The 19,727-nt window shown below is 40.8% G+C and overlaps 3 protein-coding genes across 4 annotated transcripts; all 3 read right to left on the bottom strand.

Moving 5' to 3' along the window:
- Positions 1-341: 341 nt before the first annotated feature.
- Positions 342-8,595, bottom strand: LOC6537852 (RING finger protein unkempt). 2 transcript variants are annotated; one of them, XM_015193058.2, is made up of 9 exons: positions 8,490-8,595; positions 8,212-8,421; positions 6,662-7,081; positions 6,396-6,598; positions 6,063-6,172; positions 5,756-5,864; positions 5,476-5,598; positions 4,830-5,410; positions 342-4,774 (listed from the first exon to the last, which is right to left on the bottom strand). In XM_015193058.2, exons 1-9 carry the CDS (start codon positions 8,552-8,554, stop codon positions 4,577-4,579), a joined length of 2,019 nt encoding a protein of 672 aa, XP_015048544.1. In that variant the 5' UTR covers positions 8,555-8,595; the 3' UTR covers positions 342-4,576. The 2 variants fall into 2 exon arrangements, with proteins under 2 accessions (XP_015048544.1, XP_002098393.1); XM_002098357.3 differs by lacking the exons at positions 5,756-5,864; positions 6,063-6,172 and having other exon boundaries at positions 8,490-8,594.
- A 222-nt stretch (positions 8,596-8,817) lies between these two features.
- LOC6537853 (probable V-type proton ATPase subunit d 2) lies at positions 8,818-10,150 on the bottom strand. Its single transcript, XM_002098358.4, has 2 exons — positions 9,361-10,150; positions 8,818-9,302 (listed from the first exon to the last, which is right to left on the bottom strand). Exons 1-2 carry the CDS (start codon positions 10,044-10,046, stop codon positions 8,936-8,938), a joined length of 1,053 nt encoding a protein of 350 aa, XP_002098394.1. The 5' UTR covers positions 10,047-10,150; the 3' UTR covers positions 8,818-8,935.
- A 1,641-nt stretch (positions 10,151-11,791) lies between these two features.
- On the bottom strand, positions 11,792-12,657 carry LOC6537854. The gene is made up of 2 exons (XM_002098359.4): positions 12,450-12,657; positions 11,792-12,401 (listed from the first exon to the last, which is right to left on the bottom strand). Exons 1-2 carry the CDS (start codon positions 12,558-12,560, stop codon positions 11,865-11,867), a joined length of 648 nt encoding a protein of 215 aa, XP_002098395.1. The 5' UTR covers positions 12,561-12,657; the 3' UTR covers positions 11,792-11,864.
- Between the last annotated feature and the right edge of the window lie 7,070 nt (positions 12,658-19,727).

The raw sequence follows: 19,727 nt of genomic DNA on the forward strand, positions 1-19,727 counted from the left end.
GCATTGTCGGCTTGCTTAGCTATCACTGAACGATTATCGTGCATTTTAAAATTCTTACGAGTTTTGTGCTGCTGATGCCGATGTTGCGCTGCCTTTACCTTTTATATTGCCCTTTTCTCTGCTGCTTCTCTGCTGCTCTTTGTTGTGGTTGTGTGGCTGGGCCAGATTGAAATCACGCATGGGAACCAAGCGCCTTGGCTTTGTCTTGTCTGCAGACTGCAAAATAAAAAAAAAATCGAAAAAAAAAAACAAAAAAATTGGAAAGAGAACTGGGCAAAAATTGCGGCATTCTCATCAGCAAATTAGGAAAGGAAGTCGCTAAAGGGGGAAGGAAAACTGGCTTGCTTTAAACACGGTTTTATTAATCTTTCTTTTAAATAGTAATTTGTATTTATCAATTTGTTAATTGCATAGTTTACATAGTAGTAACTCTCCATAGCAAATGCCTATATAGAAACTCCTGCTGTCCGCTCGATTATTGCCAACACTTAGGTTCGTAAATACAAGTATGTATATAGAGGTGTGTATATTCGGATTGAGGCAGATGCTTTTGTTGCTTTGTGTGGTCGCCTTGGACAAACATTTGTTCTCGTTTTCGAAATACATAACTAAATTGCTACACAATTTGCTTGATAATAATTTGATAATGCTATCCATAGGTAATACGTAATATGTGTATATAAATATTCAAATATTTGTATTCATTCATATCCACTGTGGGCATAACTAGTTCAATAATTGATTTGTTAAGGTTCTATTCTCTACAATGTGGAAGGGTGTTTTTGAATCCGAGTCTATTGTTTGTATTTTGTTTTCCATTTTAAACATTACAATTACTAATTTCTTGATTCTGTCTCTCTCTAAATATATATAATTATTCACTCTTGACAATAACTTTAGCAATAACACACAACATTGCCCGTTGAGGCGAGGAAATAAAGCGAGTCACTACAAAAAGGAAATAATAAAGCAAATTAACATCGTTAAGCAAATATTGTTTTTGGTCTTTAGGTTTTATAATATCAAGGGATGTACTTTAATGTATACTGCAAGTGATAAATTTAATTGCTATGACCGCGTTTCCGCGCCAATAAATCCCCGATAAGAAACTGTATAAGTTAAGAGCTTTATTGCATCCGACCAATATCGGTGCATCGATATTAATATCATTCGACGATCCCCATATAAACGGGGGTCAACAAAGAAAAGATACATAATTTAAAACTGATATAACTGAAGTGAGATTTAGCCGAGACATGAACCGCAAATTAGATATAAAATTTTTTATAGATATTCTATATAGATTAATATATTTGTCATATTTCCTATAGCCTAGGCTAGTTGTAAGTTAACTTATAGAGAGCTGTTGAATTTGTTCGAATCTAGTTCAGCGGTTATTTCTAGTAAAAGTTTCAAATTCTGCTTAATTCATTTAGGTCTTGACACACATTTGTAGTATTCTAGAAAAAAAATAAAATCTTTTTATATTGATTCCACTTAGTTCGTCGTGTTTCACTTATTGTGTGTTTCTGTGTGGGCTTGGTTCGCACAAAACTGCATATATCCATTTGATTCATAATTGTTGTAGACAAGTTTAAAATACTAGACAGTACTTTCGATTGCAAATTGCTCGGTCTCCGCGATTTCATATTTAAAATTCCTGTTCGGTGTTCAGAGTTGTCATGTTTTTTTTGTTGGTTTTGCTATGCTTGTTAAACCTTCAGTTACAGTTTTCTACAATTTGTTAATTTATTATAGATTAACTAGTTGAAACAATTGGTAGCAAACATTTGTTCTTAGTTCTAGAGCTAGAGAAGTAATTGCCTTTGCTTTTGTTACTCGTTTTGTATTTCCTCTGGTAAATTTTCACTTGAGAACCCTATAAGCTAGCTACTAATTCAATTTGATATTTTAGACATTTATTTGCTTGTTCTTTTTTTGGTTTGTCATTACAATTTGATGTTTTTTTCTGGTCTACGTGTTCATTTGACAATTTGTTTAGTATTCTACGTGTGTCCATATCTCTTCAACTACCAAAATCCTTCTTCGCTTGCCTTTTGTTTTCTAAATGGAGCTGGAGCTGTACAACATATTTGCTTGTCGTCATTGTTGTTGTACATAAAGTCAAGTTGGTTTACAATTTGATTTGTTTTATTGCTGTTTGCTGTCGCGAGCTTGCATTTAATATATATAAATATTTGTATTTTTTTGTTCTTTTTTGTTTTTTATATATTTTTCTGGATCACATATTCAAGTAGTTTCAAAATCACATAAAAATCACTCTTACAGTAGCGTATACAAAATACATGTGTCATCTATAAATATATATGTATGTAACGTACATATACTTTTCGATCTGGTTTCTGTTTGATTCTTCACAGTTTAGATGGCGTGAAATGGATTTCTTGACATGTTGTAAAATTGCTTTGCTTTGCATTGGTTGGTTTGGAATGAATGGGGTTGAAGAACGTGTAGGTCGATAGACATCCCATGTATATCGTGGAGATTTATAAAGTAAATTAGCAAATCTTTAAACTGTGCCCGTTGATGAGAGTCAAGGATATTCTGAGAGAGGTATGCATTTAGTTTAGTTTTGGTATTACACACAATAGATTTGCGACTCAACAGCTCCATTATAAAACCAATTTTCTCATCATTTGTTCTCGTGATTTTTAGTTTTTTTGTGTACACTTGTATCATAAACTATTAAAGCATTTATAAGTTAACACACATTTGTTTATTGTTATATTTATTAATTATTTGTATTTCTTGCTGATTTGGCTTCTACAAAACACAGTACAAACACACACAGAGATAAGAGCCTTTGCGCTGCCTTTCCTAGTTAGCTTTGTAATAATATATTTCAGTTTTTCATTTGTATATATTCATAGTGTTGCTTTTGTTTCCAATAAATGCCTATGTTCATTACATATTCATGTTCATATTCAATTCATTTCCAGAACAGTTTCATTTTGATTACATCTTTATCAATTCAACTCAACTAGCTAACAACACGTTTCAGTTTCATTCAACATTGTCCAATTGATTACATTTCATAATTTGATTTTTCCAGAAAAATACAATGGTTTTTGAAGACGGTTTTACATTAACTCTGGTTAACATTTTCATTAAACTCTGTTCATTTCGCTGTATCGAGTTACTTTTATTGTTTATGCTTTCTACATCACACTCATCGAATCTGCGTTCAAATTTTCCATAAATATATATCTATTCATATTCGTTCTTGTACCATCAGCCAAATGCTTGATTTTATATGACTTAAATATTACGTTTTGACATTGACGATTCATTTTTTGCTTTTACTAAATTGGAAGCGTCCAGTTGAGACTATGAAAGTAAAATGAAGATTGAAGTCAACTGCAAAGTAAGTACTTAAAGCACTATACAAATCACAAAGTAACCTAATAGAGTATATACGTGAGTTTGTAATTTTGTGACTGGTTAATGGCATTGGTTTACACACGCTGCACCCACCAAAACCTAAATAAAAGTAAAGTGTCTTAATACATTCAACTTGGTTTTCAGAAAACAACATTTACTTTCGATAAGGAAAAGCGTTGTCGCATTTAGTTACTTTTCGTTTCAACGTCTATAATTACTTTTGTGCATTTGGAAAAAGAAAAATAAAAGCTGAGTACTGACTAAGATTGATTACCCGTCAGTTACATTGATTTTATGACCATTGTCTTGGCTTTTAGTTGTAGTTTGCTTTCACAAGTTTGAAACACATACATAAAAAATACAGTTTGAAAATCGGCTTATATAAAATCACTGGTGGTATTTGTTTGTTTGTGGTTGTTTTCTGCCCTTCTATGCGACAATATATTGTTAAATTTGTTGGTTTCTATAAATTTGTTAATAGTCAATTGCTAAAAGTGTCTAGAAAAATTAATATATTTTATATTTATCATATCCTTCGACCAATTACATCTTGTAATGGTTTAGTTCTCATAATTTCTTATGTAATACTAGTGAAAAGTACAATATGACTGAAAGTGTAGCATATTTAAATACAAATATAGAGATACACAAATATGTGGGTAAAAAAAATAAATGAGACATTGCAAATTCGTGCAGTAAATTAGAAAATATGTATGCCTAAACACTGAATATTAAACAAAATTAAAAGAGTTGGTTACATAAAGCATAGTAAAAAAATCAATTTAAAATGTTTTTTCCTGTATTCGATTTGAGAATAGATAAACAAAAATAAAATTATATACTTATTTGCTTAGAGTTGCTATCTAATTCAATTAATAGTTTGTGCCTAGTAGTTGCTAATATTCATGACGATAATTTGCATATTTAGCGTAGATTGAAAATATAAATTATATATTCCTTGCCACTTGCACAAGTAGTAGGCTTGTGTCAAATCCTAAGTGATCAAAAGTTTCAACGTTTTGCTTATGACTAAAGTTTGCTTTGTGAGTACCACATTGTCATGCTGTTCGCGGTCTTGATCCCCATGATCCATTCATATCCTATCGGAATCCCCTTTCCTATCCGATTTTCAGCCAAAGGGCCACTTGTGGTCCTGTTGCTGATAAAACATGTTCTAGGTGTGTGTGGTTATTACCGGCACCTGACAGTAGGGACACTCGGTGACCGATTCAGCGCATGTATTGCAGATAGACAGGTGGTTGCACGGCTCCAGAGTTACCGTGCGATTGTTCTCCTCGCACTTCATGCACTTCTTGGCATTTTCTAAATATAATACTTTGTCGACCTCCTCCAAATCGGTGCGCAGCTTTGACTAAAATGGCAGCATGTTAAATCGATTAAATTGGGAAAATAATATAGCGACTAACCTGCAATTGCTTCAATTTCTGTATGGACAAGTCCCGAAGTTCTGCTGGCAAATTGAGCTGTATCTGTGCTAAGTCATAGCGCTCTTTCCACTCCTGCGCCTCCTGCTTGGCCTTATCCCGATGGAGCTCCGCGATCTTTAGCTTGCATGCCATGTCCTCGTAGCGTCCGTTCAACTTATGGATTTGAGCATTCTTTGTGAGCAGCTCATTGGTGATGCGGCCCAGGTCGCTGTTGTTTTGCGACTGCAGAGATTGCAGGCTGAACGCGTTCTTGCCCGTATTAAGAGTGTTCTCAAACAGACTATTTCCCACCGAGCTGCTGTTGATGTCGTCGCGTATGGTATTTAATTCGGATATCCTTACCGAAGGACTAATCGACAAGCCATCCCCAAAGCCAGGCGATATAATGCGCGACGGAAAGAAGAGACTGCTATCGTTCTGGGTGGCCGAAAGGGAATTGCTGAGTTTGTTTGAGCCGCCATAGTTGAAGGCGTCCACGTTAAAGATATTGGCATGGTTGGTGGGACTGTAGGGGAGCGAGCTGCTGGGAATGTTGACGGCGAAGCCACCTGAGTTAAAATCTGTGCAAATGGAATGAGTATTAGCTTTAGCAATTATTGACACTCGTGGGCCGTTGATAACTTACCGTTAATTGAGTTATTTAGAGTCGTATTAGGAATGTTAATTGGCGCCGAGGAACGTGTTAATAAGCTAGTATTGGCCAGACTCGCCGACAATGAGTTCTCGCGCGGATCGTCCAGTGAGCAAGCTGCTTGCAAAGAGTGAAGACAAAAAATTATTGAGTTTCAGTTAGGCGAGGCATTTGCTATTTAAGCGCTTGATATTCTTCGTCCACAACCAACACGGAGAACGAAATTCTAGTGCATAACTTAGGCGTACGCATGTCAGGACTCTTGGATACTCACAACGACTGTCCAGGGGTCGTGAGAAACTTAAAAATTTGCTGAAATTTGTTGTATTTTCCAAAGCGTCTACCAACATTTTATTGGTGCTATTACCATCAATGTTCAACAACTAAGAGAACGAAACGAAAAGAAAAATCGAGGAGAGCAGGACAAATGATTAAATGGCTTATTGACGATGTTAAGCAGTTAGTTGATGATGGTTAGCTGGATTAGAGCGGCAAACGATGTGTGGTAGTATGTTTGGGTTTAGGCGATGCGAATCGATGGCGTTATTTTGGGTGAGTGTTATTGGTTCGGTAATACGTACATTATCGCCCCTTTGAAACGCATCCTGGGCTTTTAAATCAGGATACGCATTGGAAATAAGCTCGCTTAGGGATACCGTGTGATCCCGCGCCTTCTCGTCAATTGAGCATGCTTTATTTGGATTGGGAGTTGTTACATGGACAAGCAACACCGAGCAAACATTGATTGATGCATATGGATTCAAAGGATTCGATAGGTAGTTTGAAACAGATTTGCGGGTTGATTGATGAGGCGAGTAGAAGACAAACATAGAGTTAGAACTGGTAAAACGAAACGTGGCCCTAACGAAATCCCTACAACTGGTTGTGGAGCACAGCGAATCCTTTATACTTACGTTCCACATGCGCAAAGGCGCAGAAGACGCTGCGCGGACAGTAACCGGCCTGTTGGACATCGTTGCACTTGGTCGACTTGTAGATCTCCGGGTGGAACTGCTGCTCGGTGCGTGTGTGGCAGTACTGGCAGTTATCGCCGGCCTCGCAGTTTCCCGGTTCTCCCCATTCCTCACCGTGCTTAACATTGGGGCAAGGAGTGGACCTGAAACAGTAGTACATTGTCGTTTAAAACTGACTTTAAGATGAATTCAAGGGTAAAGCTCACCTGTATTTGTATTTCCTGGGCGAGCGACGTTTGTCCTTGCTATTGTGGTACTGTGGACAAGCGTATCCTTGGCGGCACAGGCGCGGTGGGCGCTTGCAGGGCTCTGTCTTGTAGTTGGCCAGCACGTAGTTGGTGTCCTGCCACTTGGGATCCTCGTTCATCAAATTGCGCTCCTTGTCCAGGGCATTTAGAGCATTAGTGCTGTCCAGTGTGCTCTCCGCGTTCTGCAGGGTCTCCAGCTCTTTGATGTCATAAACCGGTGGGCGCTGGTCCTGCATGCCGTGGGCGAAGGCGCAGTGTAGTCCATTCTTGACGCAGTATCCACGGCTGTCGGTGTCGTGGACGCACATGCATGTCTTGTAGTAGCGCAGATGGTATCGCCTTTCGGTGTCTCCAGCAGTGCGGTGTAAGTAGGGGCATCTAAAAGAGGAGAAAGGGAGTTTTAGTGACGTCAAATCATGCGCTAAGTCTAAGTGAACGGACTGTGTGATACCCTTTAATTCCAAACAGGACTAAAATAAAAAAAAACATTTTATATCTAGAATCGAAAGCCTTTTGAATATTACACAAATTTTGTTCTAGTTTATAAGCACCCCAGTTATTAACGTTATTTTTATAGTTAATAGTGATTAGAGATGAATGAATTGATATTAATAGTTTTAGCCTTAGTATTTTCCCTTTCTAAACTAAAACAGCTTTTTTTCCACTTTCAACTCAGGTGTATACCCGTTTATACCCTGTAGACTGAAGACTACAATAATAAATAGATCGAACAGGGGTCGGGGTCAGAGGTCGGGCCTCGAGTCTGGGTCATAAACTCAGACTTTGTTGTTGTTTCTCGCAGAGCGTAATTGCGTTTTACTTTTAGCCCGTTCTTGCGCTTCGCCGAGCTTTTCTCCAAAGCTCGCCAGCCACAATAACTGTACATTTCGAAGCTGCCGGGGGAAAATCAAAATAAACGAAGAAGAAAACACGCAAAAGCGAAACGCAATAAAAACAATGACGCACACACTTGTAGCGATGCCGTTCGTCTGTGCCTCGCTGTGTTTGTGTGCGTATGTTCGTGTGCGCGTCTGTGCATGTATACATACATGCGACAAGAGAGCAACAACCACCACAAAACGGATGCTGATAAGAATTTGCTAGCCCAATAGAGCTGGAATCACTTTCACTTTTGCACGGTGGTGACCTCGCCTACAAACCGATACACAGATACAGCCAAAACAACCACCACCCCAATCAGCACGCCCACATACGCACTTACAATTTCACTTTTAGCTTTACAGACAACGCCAAGCCCCCCTTGTCGCTGCCCCGCTCAGCCCCTTGCACACACTCGCACCTTGGTTTTTGTTTGTAAACACGAAGACAAGAGATACACACACATCGCGAAGGAAGGAGAGCGCAAAGAGGAAACAAAAAAAAAATACTACGTCGTTCGCTATTGCTGTCTCATCCTCTTTCTCCTCCACTACTGACTACTGCTGCAATCGTTCAGCGATTTCACGGGGAATTGGTAGCCTACGGATTTCACATTATTTTCTACTCACTCATCGCCCTCGGGACAAATGCCAGTGGTTTCGTCGTATTTGGTGCAATAGTTATCCGCACTGTAGTTGAATGTGCCATCGCGTTTTCGCACTGGACGACGCCGACGCTGGTTTTGAAAATGCCAATTGAAACAGACGAAGGGGCGATGCTGGTTGCACTTGTGCTGCAAAAACGACTGGCACTGCTCCACGCGGAACTCCTTCAGGTAGCTGAAACGGTACGCAGAGAGGTTGCACGTCACTTCAAACATTGTTTGCATTAGTTTTCAGCTATTTACGTGTAGTGATTTGGCTTTTCCTGCTGCGAGGAAAGCAGCAGCTTGTTCGTTTCATTTGCCAACATCGTTGTTAGTGATGTGCAACAAGCATCGCTGCGTCTGGCATCGATGGCCTTAAGTCGATTATTATCGATATGTTTCGATAATGTCGTTGATATCGATTGGTTAGCAAATGCACACACCTCTGGTGGCGGGTTAGCTGGGACGCAAATCAAACGAAATAAATTTGGCGCCAATATTCAAATGGACTACAACGAACTTGAAATAAGTGCTAACAGATCAATGCCTAATTGTTATGCTTGTGTTTTATTTATAACACTTCAAAACCTGAACTTAAACTGTTTTATTTATAACACTTCAAAACCTGAACTTAAACTATCATTTAAGATTTAAAACCAAAAGGAACGAGAAACATTTCACAGCGAAGAAGGAACGAAAAAAAGTTCTTAGTCCAAGGGTATGGGAATGTAGGCATAGATTCTGTCCGTCTGGCGCTGCGCTATGCACTCGCTGATCCACACGATATTGCGGCACTCCAACAGCTTAAGTTTGATGAACGAGTAGAAGATGCCGAAGTGGTACTGCTGCAGAAAGGTCTGCACATTCTTCTTGGCCTCCATCATGAGAAAGCGGTCCTCCAGCGTGATCATGCCGTCCGTGTCCCGCTCCAAGTTGTCGAACATTTTGCCATAGCCGTCGAACACATTGCACACATCCCTTATCTTTTCCGCGTCATTCAAAGAAGACATGGCGTCCAAGGCTATCTTGGGCAGGTAGCCACAGGTGGGGAACATCTTGAGACGATCCTTCGCACTGAGTGTTTGATGCAATTGTGAGTGAAAGAATTTCATAATTGCTACAATATATATACCTGATATCACTGCCAATAGCGTTCACTGCTATAGTGATTGTCCGACGATCCGCTTCGAAGGACAACAGATTGGTCATCACGCCGGCGGTGTTGCCGCCCAGTTGGCTGCAATAGTCGTAGAAGGTCTCCAGATAGGAGCGGTACAGATGGGCTCGCACAATCTCCACGTCGAGGTAACGCAGTGATTCCATGGGCAGATCGGGTGGCACAAACCGAGCAATGGGCGTGTCAATCAGGACGGCATCGAAGAGCTCCGCGGAATTAGTGGCCACTTCGATGGCGCCCAGTTGATCGAATTCGCCCAGCGGATGGCACATTCTTAGCAGACGCTTCATGGATCGCCGGTTGTTCAGGCCAGCGACCAAAAGCGCCACGTTATCGATCATGAACGGGTAACGTATGAACTCCATGAAGGTGGTCAGCGGCTCCGTCGAATGGCTGCGTATGTACGAGTACTGCTGAAGCAGGCGATCCCTGAGGCACTGCTCGATCACCTCCACACATGGCTCTGATTTTTCGCCGCCAAAGATGAGGCCGTAGTCGGTGCCCTGGATGCTGATCATTACGTCCTCGAGGGACTCGCACTGGGTTAGATTTAGATAGTCCGAGTGCTTCAACATGCCGTTCTTGAAGCCACGCGTTAGGGCCTCCAGGTAGCCCCACTCCGCATTGAACATCATCGACATTTTGGCTTACTGTTTTTCGAGCTATTACTATGAGGAATTCACACCAGGCAACTTGTAAGTGGGCAGATATCGATCGATTGAACATTCAGTGATATGAATTTCTCTGAAGAAGTGATTTAAATTACAGATATTTTTTGAAAAAAACCGCCTGCAACCTTTTTTGGTGTATTTTTATCAGAACATTCGAAATATTGGTCCGAATATGGAATGTCATACCTCGTCGAGTTCGTAATTAAATTTCCAATCGAACTGTGTTTTCAAAAAAAATGAAATTTTTGTCATATTTTTTGCAATTTTTGATAATGTTACCCCTTACAAAAAATGCGAAAATTTGGCAAAAAATTATTTTAACAGAATCGGTCAAAACGGGATTGTGTTGGTTAGTATTGGTAATTAGAAGTACAAAAATTTTATTCTTTTAACATTCTGACCATTTTTTCCGAAAATAATAAAAATAGTGATTGGGATAGTTAGCTATATTTATTGGCAGTTTAAAAACTCTTCCACCTTTTTTGGTCAAATTATGGCGAAGACCCCGATTGAAAATATGTATGTATAAGTAACGATTATATTTAAATTTGCGGTGGCGACATCTACTGGATTATGCAGCGCAGCTCGCTAGATGGCGCAACTGATGATGTAATGCTGCCATTCGCTTATCCTTTTTTATCCCTTACGGCAGCCCACTAACGGTTTTTCAGTTTTAACTTTGAATTTGAAAGTATATTATTTGTTTAGTTATTGGTTTTAAAGTGCTTCTAATCAATTTTGGATATGAGTGAATACACTTACTTAAAGACTGTTTTCTGAATTTTAGTTAGCGATTAATCGGTCTTTTTTTCCGCAATTTCCGCACATGCGCCTGGCAAGATGCTGGACGGCAGCGGACCTGTTGCTCTGGGCCATTTGTTTACTTGCTGCCAACTGTTTGTTTACTCAGTCCACTAGCTGCGCTCGGGCCAACAGCATTCTAACAGCAAGTTGTTACAATATACGCGGCCATTCATCTAGAACAAATAAATATGCGAATTTCTCGGCGGGCCTTTGTTTTTGATATTTCTTTGGCTTGTTGGTGTCGCCGCGTGTGCATCGCATAAATGTGGCAATAAAGCGACATTTCTTATTGGCGCCCAAGCATTTAATTGCCCCTCACAGGGGTGTCAATGCGAGTAAAGACTCAGCTTCACGTTGTATTAGGATCAAACTACACTAATTCCTGCTGGCAGATGGATAATGGAACTGTCACTACAGAAATGCTGCCTTCTCATGTCGTAAATCTGCTAGGAAAAATGGTAAGAGTAATAGACATGTTTTAATTTAACTCTCGCTTGTGCAAGTATTGCACCTTAACCACCTGCAACTTTTCAATGTCGTCAAAGACTTTAAAAATATTTAGACCATGACATGGCAGCTGACAAAAATCGTCTGATATGGGCAATAAATAAGATCACGTTGTGCAGTTTAAACTTGGCATTGGCCATGTCGCGTAAACTTTCCACGCGGAAAGTCTTAGGCTGCAGTCGTTCTTTGTCCACCAAGAAATCGCTGGACATGTGCCCGTCAAGAAGTCCAAATCGCGGGATGGACGAGTGACAGCTGAAATGCGCTTCCAACTCATATTGCTTTCAACCCAAACAGAAATCATTGCGTGGGTAGTATTTTTGCATTGGCGAATACCATTTTCACGGAAATATGTCAGCCAGATGATGAAAGCAGGAAGTGTTTGAGTTATATACACAGAATCATTGTGCAAGAAGAAAGTATTGAGATGTATATTTGCTATATTGAAGATAGTCAAAATGTAGAGATACAATTTGTTTACAGCGATATTTTGGTGCTCTTGACGGTGGCACTCTTTGCATAGATAGCTCGGTAAATGAAGAAGCCAACTGCTGCATGAACGGCAACCACGGTGCAAATGGCCGAAATAATATCGGCATCGATGTGGGCAAAACTTTTGAGCACCACAAACTTTAGGGCAAAGAAGGTGGCAATGGGAAAGCCAATGATCAGGAAGCAGTAGGACATCAGCAGCAGGACAATGAACACTGGCCCATGAATCTGGATGGGCGGTGGCACCTGCACCTCCCACTCGGCCCACACCTCCAGCTTCTCCATGCTCGAGAACTCCTGGATGAAGATCAGGCGCAGGATATAGCCCGTCACCAGGACATGCATCACTATCACCGTGGCCATGCCAGATCCAATTGTCACATTGTTATCCCTGATCCCGTACAGCGGCTCCATTATCAGGAACTTGAAGACGGTGAAGATCACCACGGCAAAAAGGAGAAAGACGGTCAGGAAGAGCAGAAGCCGCTGCATTCGCTCTATGAGATATTCGGCTCGCATTTTCTGGGGGGGAATTTAGTGGACTTGGTATAAGGATGTTAGTTAGCTAACCTTGACATTGGAATCCTTTTCCGCATTGTTCAGGTCCTTTGAGCAGCATTGTTCGCTGGAAAGTCGAACCGCCTTTCCACTGGGATAAATCTTGCGCAGCTTGGCAAACATCTTGTTTCAATTATATTTCACTGGGGATGGTCAACTCAGTGCCTACTCTAATACGTTTGGGATAAGAAAGCAGCTGACAATGCTTTCCAAAATTACAGTTTCTAATAGTCAGCTAATAATAGCACTTTAGTTCAATAAACTTTAATCCCTTTTTTAAATAATACGTTTCCCATAAAACTTGACATACAAAAACAAGCCGTAAGCCGTGTCATTTGGGGGTATTAAGTGATCAGCAAACATCCAATTTTAGCTGGACATAAAGATTGCCACCACGCGAGGCAGAAATATCTGGTCGCATGACTGGGGCGACATGAGTATATGACTATATAGTAATAAGTCTAAAGCTAAACACATCAGTAGCTAGAAAAAGAACTCCGTCAGATTAGATATGTGTAATTAGCCAGACGGTGGAATTCGGGGAGAGCTATCTGACCGATAAAGTCCTCCAATCAACGTCGTGATTTTTATAGACACACTTGACTCAAAAACCGCGCCCTCGATTTACAGCCAAAGATTATTTGCGGGTCAGCTGACTTCGAGGGGAATTCATAAATTTAGAATACTACAAATCAATCCCTTTGGAGTTTCATTGACATTCACGATTTGCTTGTCAATTTTTCACAATTATATTGCGCATTTGGTCAGGTGTATTTTAATTTAGAGGTCATCGAAAATTGTGGGGAAGTACTTTCCTTAAAATTCCATTTATATCTCACTTATTCATAAGAAAAGCGTTTAGTACCCATAAAGATTTAACAAGAACTCAGATTACCATGCAGCTTTGACGTTACATTCGCTTTAAATTAATAATCTTATCTAACGTTACTCATACGCAACGTTGTCCCACAGCAGACTTGCTACCTAAAAATAAAGCAATAAAAAGGGAATTTTTACACTTATCCAATATTTTAAACTGTGAATCATGCAAATTTGTGATCAGCCTCTGTTATCAGTCAAAACCAACTGGTCTATAAATAATGGCGAGCGATAAAGAAGACGCCATATTTGTGTTTTGGTCATTTCTGCATTTGTTTGGTTATTCGATCAGTTTGGCTAGATGCTGTTGCCAAGGGCTTTTCACGCGGCATCCCAAAATAGCCAGCTTGGGTCTTGTTCTAGCCAAAGTTTCTGGTCTGCCAGAGAACTGGCCCCCATCCAAATGGCCAACAGCTGCGCGAGCAGCGGGAAACACGGGAAAGGCGTGAAAATAATGAACATAATGCTGAAATAATGAGAATTATGCCAAGTTTGTTTGGGAATCGGGTCAATATACCACAAACACTTCGACAGGTTGACATGTGGGTCTCGTCGTATAGCTCATTAGGTCATGCAAATTGCATGACAACTAATGGCCAAACTATTTGCAATTCAACTCCCAGTCGCAATCCCAATCCTTTCGGTGCCATTGGAAGAGTGTCCTTGAACCAAAGCTGCTGAACTTATGTATGCATGCATATCATCGGTTTTGCAGCCAACTTGTACGCACATGTGTACGGCAATTATGGTAATTGCCTTGTCGTCGCATCCGCTTCCCATTGGCGACCGTTTTGTTTGCTTGGCTCCAAAGCCATCCAACCTCACCCCAAGCCACCCAACCACCCAACCACCCAAACCACCCCCACCCTGCCTGACCTTGACTGCAGTTTCCCCCATCATTTGGTCGTTCGAGGAGCAATAGGACTCGCTTTAACCTTGACAAACACGTTGATCGTCACTTGAGAGTTGACCAAGTTTTATTGGCTTTCTTTGAGTGCAGCTGCGGAAAGTTTTCCCCCTCGATTCATTTCCAGGAAAATGCTCGAGCACTCGAGGCTTTTGTGGCCATCGATTCCCAATTATAAGTCGCTGGCCAGGGGGACTTTTATGAGAAATGCCTCGGCGCATCTCTTAAATGCGGTGCATACTGTTTATATTGTAATTCAGTTGTTAGTGTGGTGCCATTAGCCATTATCCATTTTTCCGATTTGCATACAAGGGAATCGTTTGTATGGGCGCTGTAAAGGGATTTAAGTGGATTTCAGTGGATTTAAGTGGATTTAAATTCACATCCATCAGCCAGGAGTGGCGGTCAAAGACACGAGGTGGGTTTAACGCACTGTCTGCCGCTCAAATCACGGGTATCCTTCGCTGTATCCTTCGGTGTATCCTTCGGATGTTGCGGCAGGTCGGTTACATCAGTTTCGGGCAATCAACGCCGATTTATTTTCACTCCCTGGGCGCACTCAACTTTGAACCGAATCCAAATCCGACTCTAAACTATTGCTGACCTCTGCTCCTGACCCTGGAAAATCTCGCTATTTTCCCCTAGAATATGCCGGTCACCAGACGAACTCGAAATAACTTTGGTGACATGTGATGGATTATTGCTCCTGTCCCCAGGATTTGATTGCCATTGTTCTCCGTCCGGGGTCAAAGTGGGCCGTAAAACAACAGGATGGCCGCCCTGATGAGTGTGTGTTAATGAGCTGAAGAGGACAATAGATGGCTGGAATTGCTGCCGGGTTCAACTTCCTACGAGGGAAATAAAACAGCCATAAATAAGCGAAACTAACTTAATTAAAGATACTAACAGCTAACAAATGGCTAGCCATTAAGCTAGCAACGCTGTTATATTATCTTCAGTTTGTGAGCAGTCACTTTAATCTCTTTATTTATTTCTAAATTATTTAAATATTTTTATAAGGTTTTTATAGCAAATATGTGGTTGTGCTTCATATGTCATGATCTAATATTGCCTTTTCCTGGCTAATAGAACCTCATTTTAGATAAACTGTCGCAGTTTAATGTCTAGAGTCTAGACCTGGCCAAACACATCCAGTTTACCCCCAGTCACAGCGATGGTCAGGCCACATAGTAGCCATAGTTCTAGATAACCCCCATTCTGGAGGAGATAAGTCAATGTCAACTGTCGTAAATAATATTTGCGCACGAATCCGCCAGCGAAAGTCGCGCTGAGTCAACAGGAGTCATGCGCCAGCAAAGATCCAGATTCGAATACAGCTACAGAAACAGGTGAAGCTACAGATACAGATACATTTACAGATACTGCTCCAGATACGGATACAAGATACTGATAGGAATGTGACAGCGTAAAATCCCCGGTACGGTCGCGAGGCAGAATTTATGGATAGCTTTGTTGACCAGCGTGACAGGAAAGCCATCAGATGTCTCCCTACTGAAATTTACCATAAGCTAAAACACCGGCGATGTCATAAGCGTTTAAACATTTTCCGAGGATAAACCTCCCATTTCAGCTGATAATATTCATTCGTGAATGGAACTCTGGGTGAACTGGCTGCCTTCTCGCTACTAACATTTCAAAGTCAGCTATAGTAGATTCTCAGATCATAAAAGTGCACTGAGATCTTAATCCCCACCACTAGATTCTCAGCTATAATAGATTCTCAGATCATAAAAGTGCACTGAGATCTTAATCCCAACACTTGATGGCCCATTAACATTAAAGTGACCGCTAAGTCACAAGGGGAAATAGCACACTCCAGATAAGTTTGGATTAGGGCGCTTGGGATTTGGTCGTTCTTTCGCACATTGGCAGCTAATTAGGCACAGTTCGTCGACTTATACAGACTGGCCATTAACGTCACACAATATCAGGTAATATCAGCTGATAGCAGTCCAAAGGACTTGAGATTCGAAGCAACAGGGCTAATAAACGAAAGTACCTTCGCCGGAAGTTGCTAATCGGACACCATACTTTGTCTTAACTTTGTAGAGCGGTAATAAACGTATAGTGATTAATTTCCCATTAGTGCATAGAGATTATCGATTCATTATGGAAAATTATATTTTCAAAAACTATTGCCTACTTCAAGGCGAACTCCTCTTTTAAATTCATAGTATGATTTCATCTCCTACTTCACTAATTTGTATATAGTGTTTGGTAATTCTTAAGAATATTTCTCTTCTCTTATGTTAAGATACAATATTAAGATGTACGGATTCTGCACTTAATAAATAATAAATAAAGAAATAACTTGATGCACAATGAGAATGCGGAGTTCAACATAAGACACCATTTCTTCTGCGCAATTAATTGTGATGGCTTAGTATTTTGTTTGGCCAATAAATCCTCCGACTTCTCAGGTAGAACGACGTCTTCTAAAAGCGCACGCTATTTATATCCTTTACTTATTTCTGGACGAGGTGAGCCTTGTGTGGTTTCCTTGCAGCTGCGGCACGTAGCGACTGCAGAAGGATTTCCTTTCGAGCTCCAAACGCATCCTAGGTCACTGCTGGCCAGGTTGGCATGCAAATGGCGGTTAGCCCAGTTTTGTGCTTTTGTGTGTCATGCAACCTGCAGTTCATTGGCCGGCCGGAGGTCATCGAAGGACGTCAGCAGGTTGACCCCCGGCCCCCAAAAACCCATTTTCCATGCTGGGCACGCAATGACATTGACATGCGTTGGGCTTCGCACAACTTAACCCACCCAATGCCATCACACCACCCCACCACCCACTTCATCAAGCAGATCCGCTGTACGTGCCCGTAATTATTTATTGGCCAGCGGCAAATGCAGTTAGCCAAGGCCTGAATGCACCTGCAACTTGGCTAAAAATAACCACAATTGGTCCTCGCAACTGGGTCGGCGTCCATTAAAGGGAAACTACAGCAGAAACCCACACGAAATCGAGGGGAACGTGTGGGGATCGTGGGATTACTTCAAAATCGAAGGACCAAAGGCAGGACTCCCATGCTCACTCATCACTCACATTATCCCCACGCACAGCCACGTGTGCCAGCCACGTGTGTCTGTCTCTGCTCATGCAAATAATTCAATTTGGCTGATGGTTTCGCTCAAGAGCGACTTACCAAAACAACAGCTCATGAATTTCTCCGCCCTTTAATCGTGACCTTGAGAGGGAAGATGATAGATCTGCTACATTTACACAGTAAATATTAGTGGTTAAAATGGTAAATCAACAAAAATGAGTTTAAAATGTATTAAAATGTTAAAAAACTAAAGAATGCTATTCTTATTTGCTAAGTATGCTATAGTGATGCAACATTCGAATATGATTTCCTCTGACTTGTAAGTGCTATTTAAATCACACTTCTAGATAACTTTTAAAATATAATTCTTTGCACAATGGAATTAAATGGAATTAAATGCACAGTGTACACAAGTGGTGCTCAACTTTAGCACATGTCACAGAGTCTCGTATACTTGGAATACCTAGTTCTTGGGGGAGTCGAGACTTAAGATGGAATACCTAATTGGCACACTTGAAACTGGTTCGTGTGCTCTACCCTCCCACGCACACAGAGGCACATGAAACACTGATTTTCCGGCTGTAAGTGTGTTCCCTTTTCTCGCAATTATATAACAAGATTTATATCTAAGGCAATTGAGCATTTATTCACCGCAATGTGCCAGTTATTAGACAGGGCACTTTCAGTGGCATTCCAAAAAAATATATATCTACATAATCTTGTGTGTGGGATTCGTTTCTATATACGCACATGCAGGAACAATTTGGGGTAAATATATCAAGCCATTGACGTCATCAGAGGTCAACTATGCATTAAGATGCGTTTATGTGCTTACTCGAAAATGGATTTTTGTGGTTTAGTAACAGAATATTAAGAAAGCCGCTTTCAAGGAATTATAACATGTACATTCGTGAAGGAGTAGAATCAAAAAATGCACAGAGACAAAATGTGTTATACACAATCCCTTGACAATTGCAAGTTGTGTTGTAATGGGTAAATATTATCTATAGTGTTGCGTTTTATTTGTTTTCATTGCACTCGCCGTAAGAAAAAGTCATTATTCTGTTTAACTTGCCATTTGTTTTTCGAAAATTTCATTTTGTTTACAGCAAAACTTTAATGATCTCCGAGCGCCACGTGCTGTGCAAGCTAAAATTAGTTATAAATCAAATACTATGGGGCTTACAAGTACCATTCCATGATTCTATGGGTCTAAATTAGGCACGGTTAACTTATTACATTATACTTACCCGAAACCGAAACAGAAACAGAAATTGCAAACGTGATGCTCCGAACACCTATTCAATTACCCATTTATCGTAATGGCCGCTTTACATGTACAGTGAGCACTTTGAATAGATAGTGAGCCAAAGTGAATACACAATGATTCACTGGCTATTTCCATTTCTATTCATACCCATTGTGGGCATGTGACACCGTGCACTTTGCACTGATTGTGTTTGCATTCGCTCAGCTTGGAGCACAATTGCACAGGTGTAAAGTGTGTTCAGATACATTCACAGCTACGGATGCTCACTTGAGGAAAGCTGAGAAAATGGGGGAAACCCCAAGCGTTTTTACAAGAAAATGCAATATATAATAGTTGCGTAAATATTATTGTGGTGCTTCTAAAAGTAATAATAAGTATAACAATCTTTATAAGTATGTAGATAATGTTGATTTTGAAGATGATTCATTAAACTAGTTAAGTATACTATCTATTCCTCCTTCAAATGACGAATCAGATGATAAACCACAGAAGAAGGTGCTGACAAAAGCGATGGATTTATGATGCAAATTGTGGGCGACACCATCAGCTGACATTGTCTTATCACTGGGCCATAAATCACGGTGAACTTTTCCAGGGGGGTGGGGGATGTTACTATGGTCGCAACCATTGTTGTCAATTTACGATACTGCTACTGCTGCCATTTGATTGATTGGCAGCAGGCAGGGGCGCGCGAAAGGGGATTCAACAGGCTTGCAGCTCCTAGTTTACTTCTAACAGTATTAGAATTCTAAAAGTATTGAAAATGGAAAATATTCAAAATATAAACATACCTCATCTACGAACCCCCTTGAAGAAATTCTCACCACGTCTCTGGCACAGATAGGAATCTCCTTTAACGTGCTTTAAAGGATTCCCCACCTGTTGCGCCCACCCTTTCACCACCCCCCACCCCCCTTTTTCCCGCTTTCTCTGTGGAACTTCTGCCGGCAATCACATGGCGCCAACATCTGTTCGCCAGCAGCGCAGCGGCAGCGCAGTCGGCGACCTTATGACAGATTTGGCAATGCTGTAAAGCAAAGCAAAAGCACGGCGGCAGCGCAAAAAGCAAAAGCAACAAGCAGGCAAGCGGCGACGCAGCAGCGACGCCTCGTTTGGCCAACTCGATAAAACACAACAGCAGAAAAAAACAAAAAAAAAAACAGAAT

This window comes from Drosophila yakuba, chromosome 3R, assembly GCF_016746365.2.
Source record: "Drosophila yakuba strain Tai18E2 chromosome 3R, Prin_Dyak_Tai18E2_2.1, whole genome shotgun sequence".
Classification (NCBI taxonomy): Eukaryota; Metazoa; Arthropoda; class Insecta; order Diptera; family Drosophilidae; genus Drosophila; species Drosophila yakuba.

Bases quoted from the DNA above. Each gene is read 5' to 3' on its own strand.
- LOC6537854 (XM_002098359.4), bottom strand. From the start codon at position 12,560: ATGTTTGCCAAGCTGCGCAAGATTTATCCCAGTGGAAAGGCGGTTCGA. The intron at 12,402-12,449 runs GTTAGCTAACTA...ATTCCCCCCCAG, and splicing joins AAAAGGATTCCAATGTCAAG to AAAATGCGAGCCGAATATCT.
- LOC6537853 (XM_002098358.4), bottom strand. From the start codon at position 10,046: ATGTCGATGATGTTCAATGCGGAGTGGGGCTACCTGGAGGCCCTAACG. The intron at 9,303-9,360 runs GTATATATATTG...TCAAACACTCAG, and splicing joins GCTATTGGCAGTGATATCAG to TGCGAAGGATCGTCTCAAGA.
- LOC6537852 (XM_015193058.2), bottom strand. From the start codon at position 8,554: ATGTTGGCAAATGAAACGAACAAGCTGCTGCTTTCCTCGCAGCAGGAA. The intron at 5,865-6,062 runs GTACGTATTACC...TCGTTCTCTTAG, and splicing joins CGTTTCAAAGGGGCGATAAT to TTGTTGAACATTGATGGTAA. The intron at 5,411-5,475 runs GTAAGTTATCAA...CCATTTGCACAG, and splicing joins TCTAAATAACTCAATTAACG to ATTTTAACTCAGGTGGCTTC.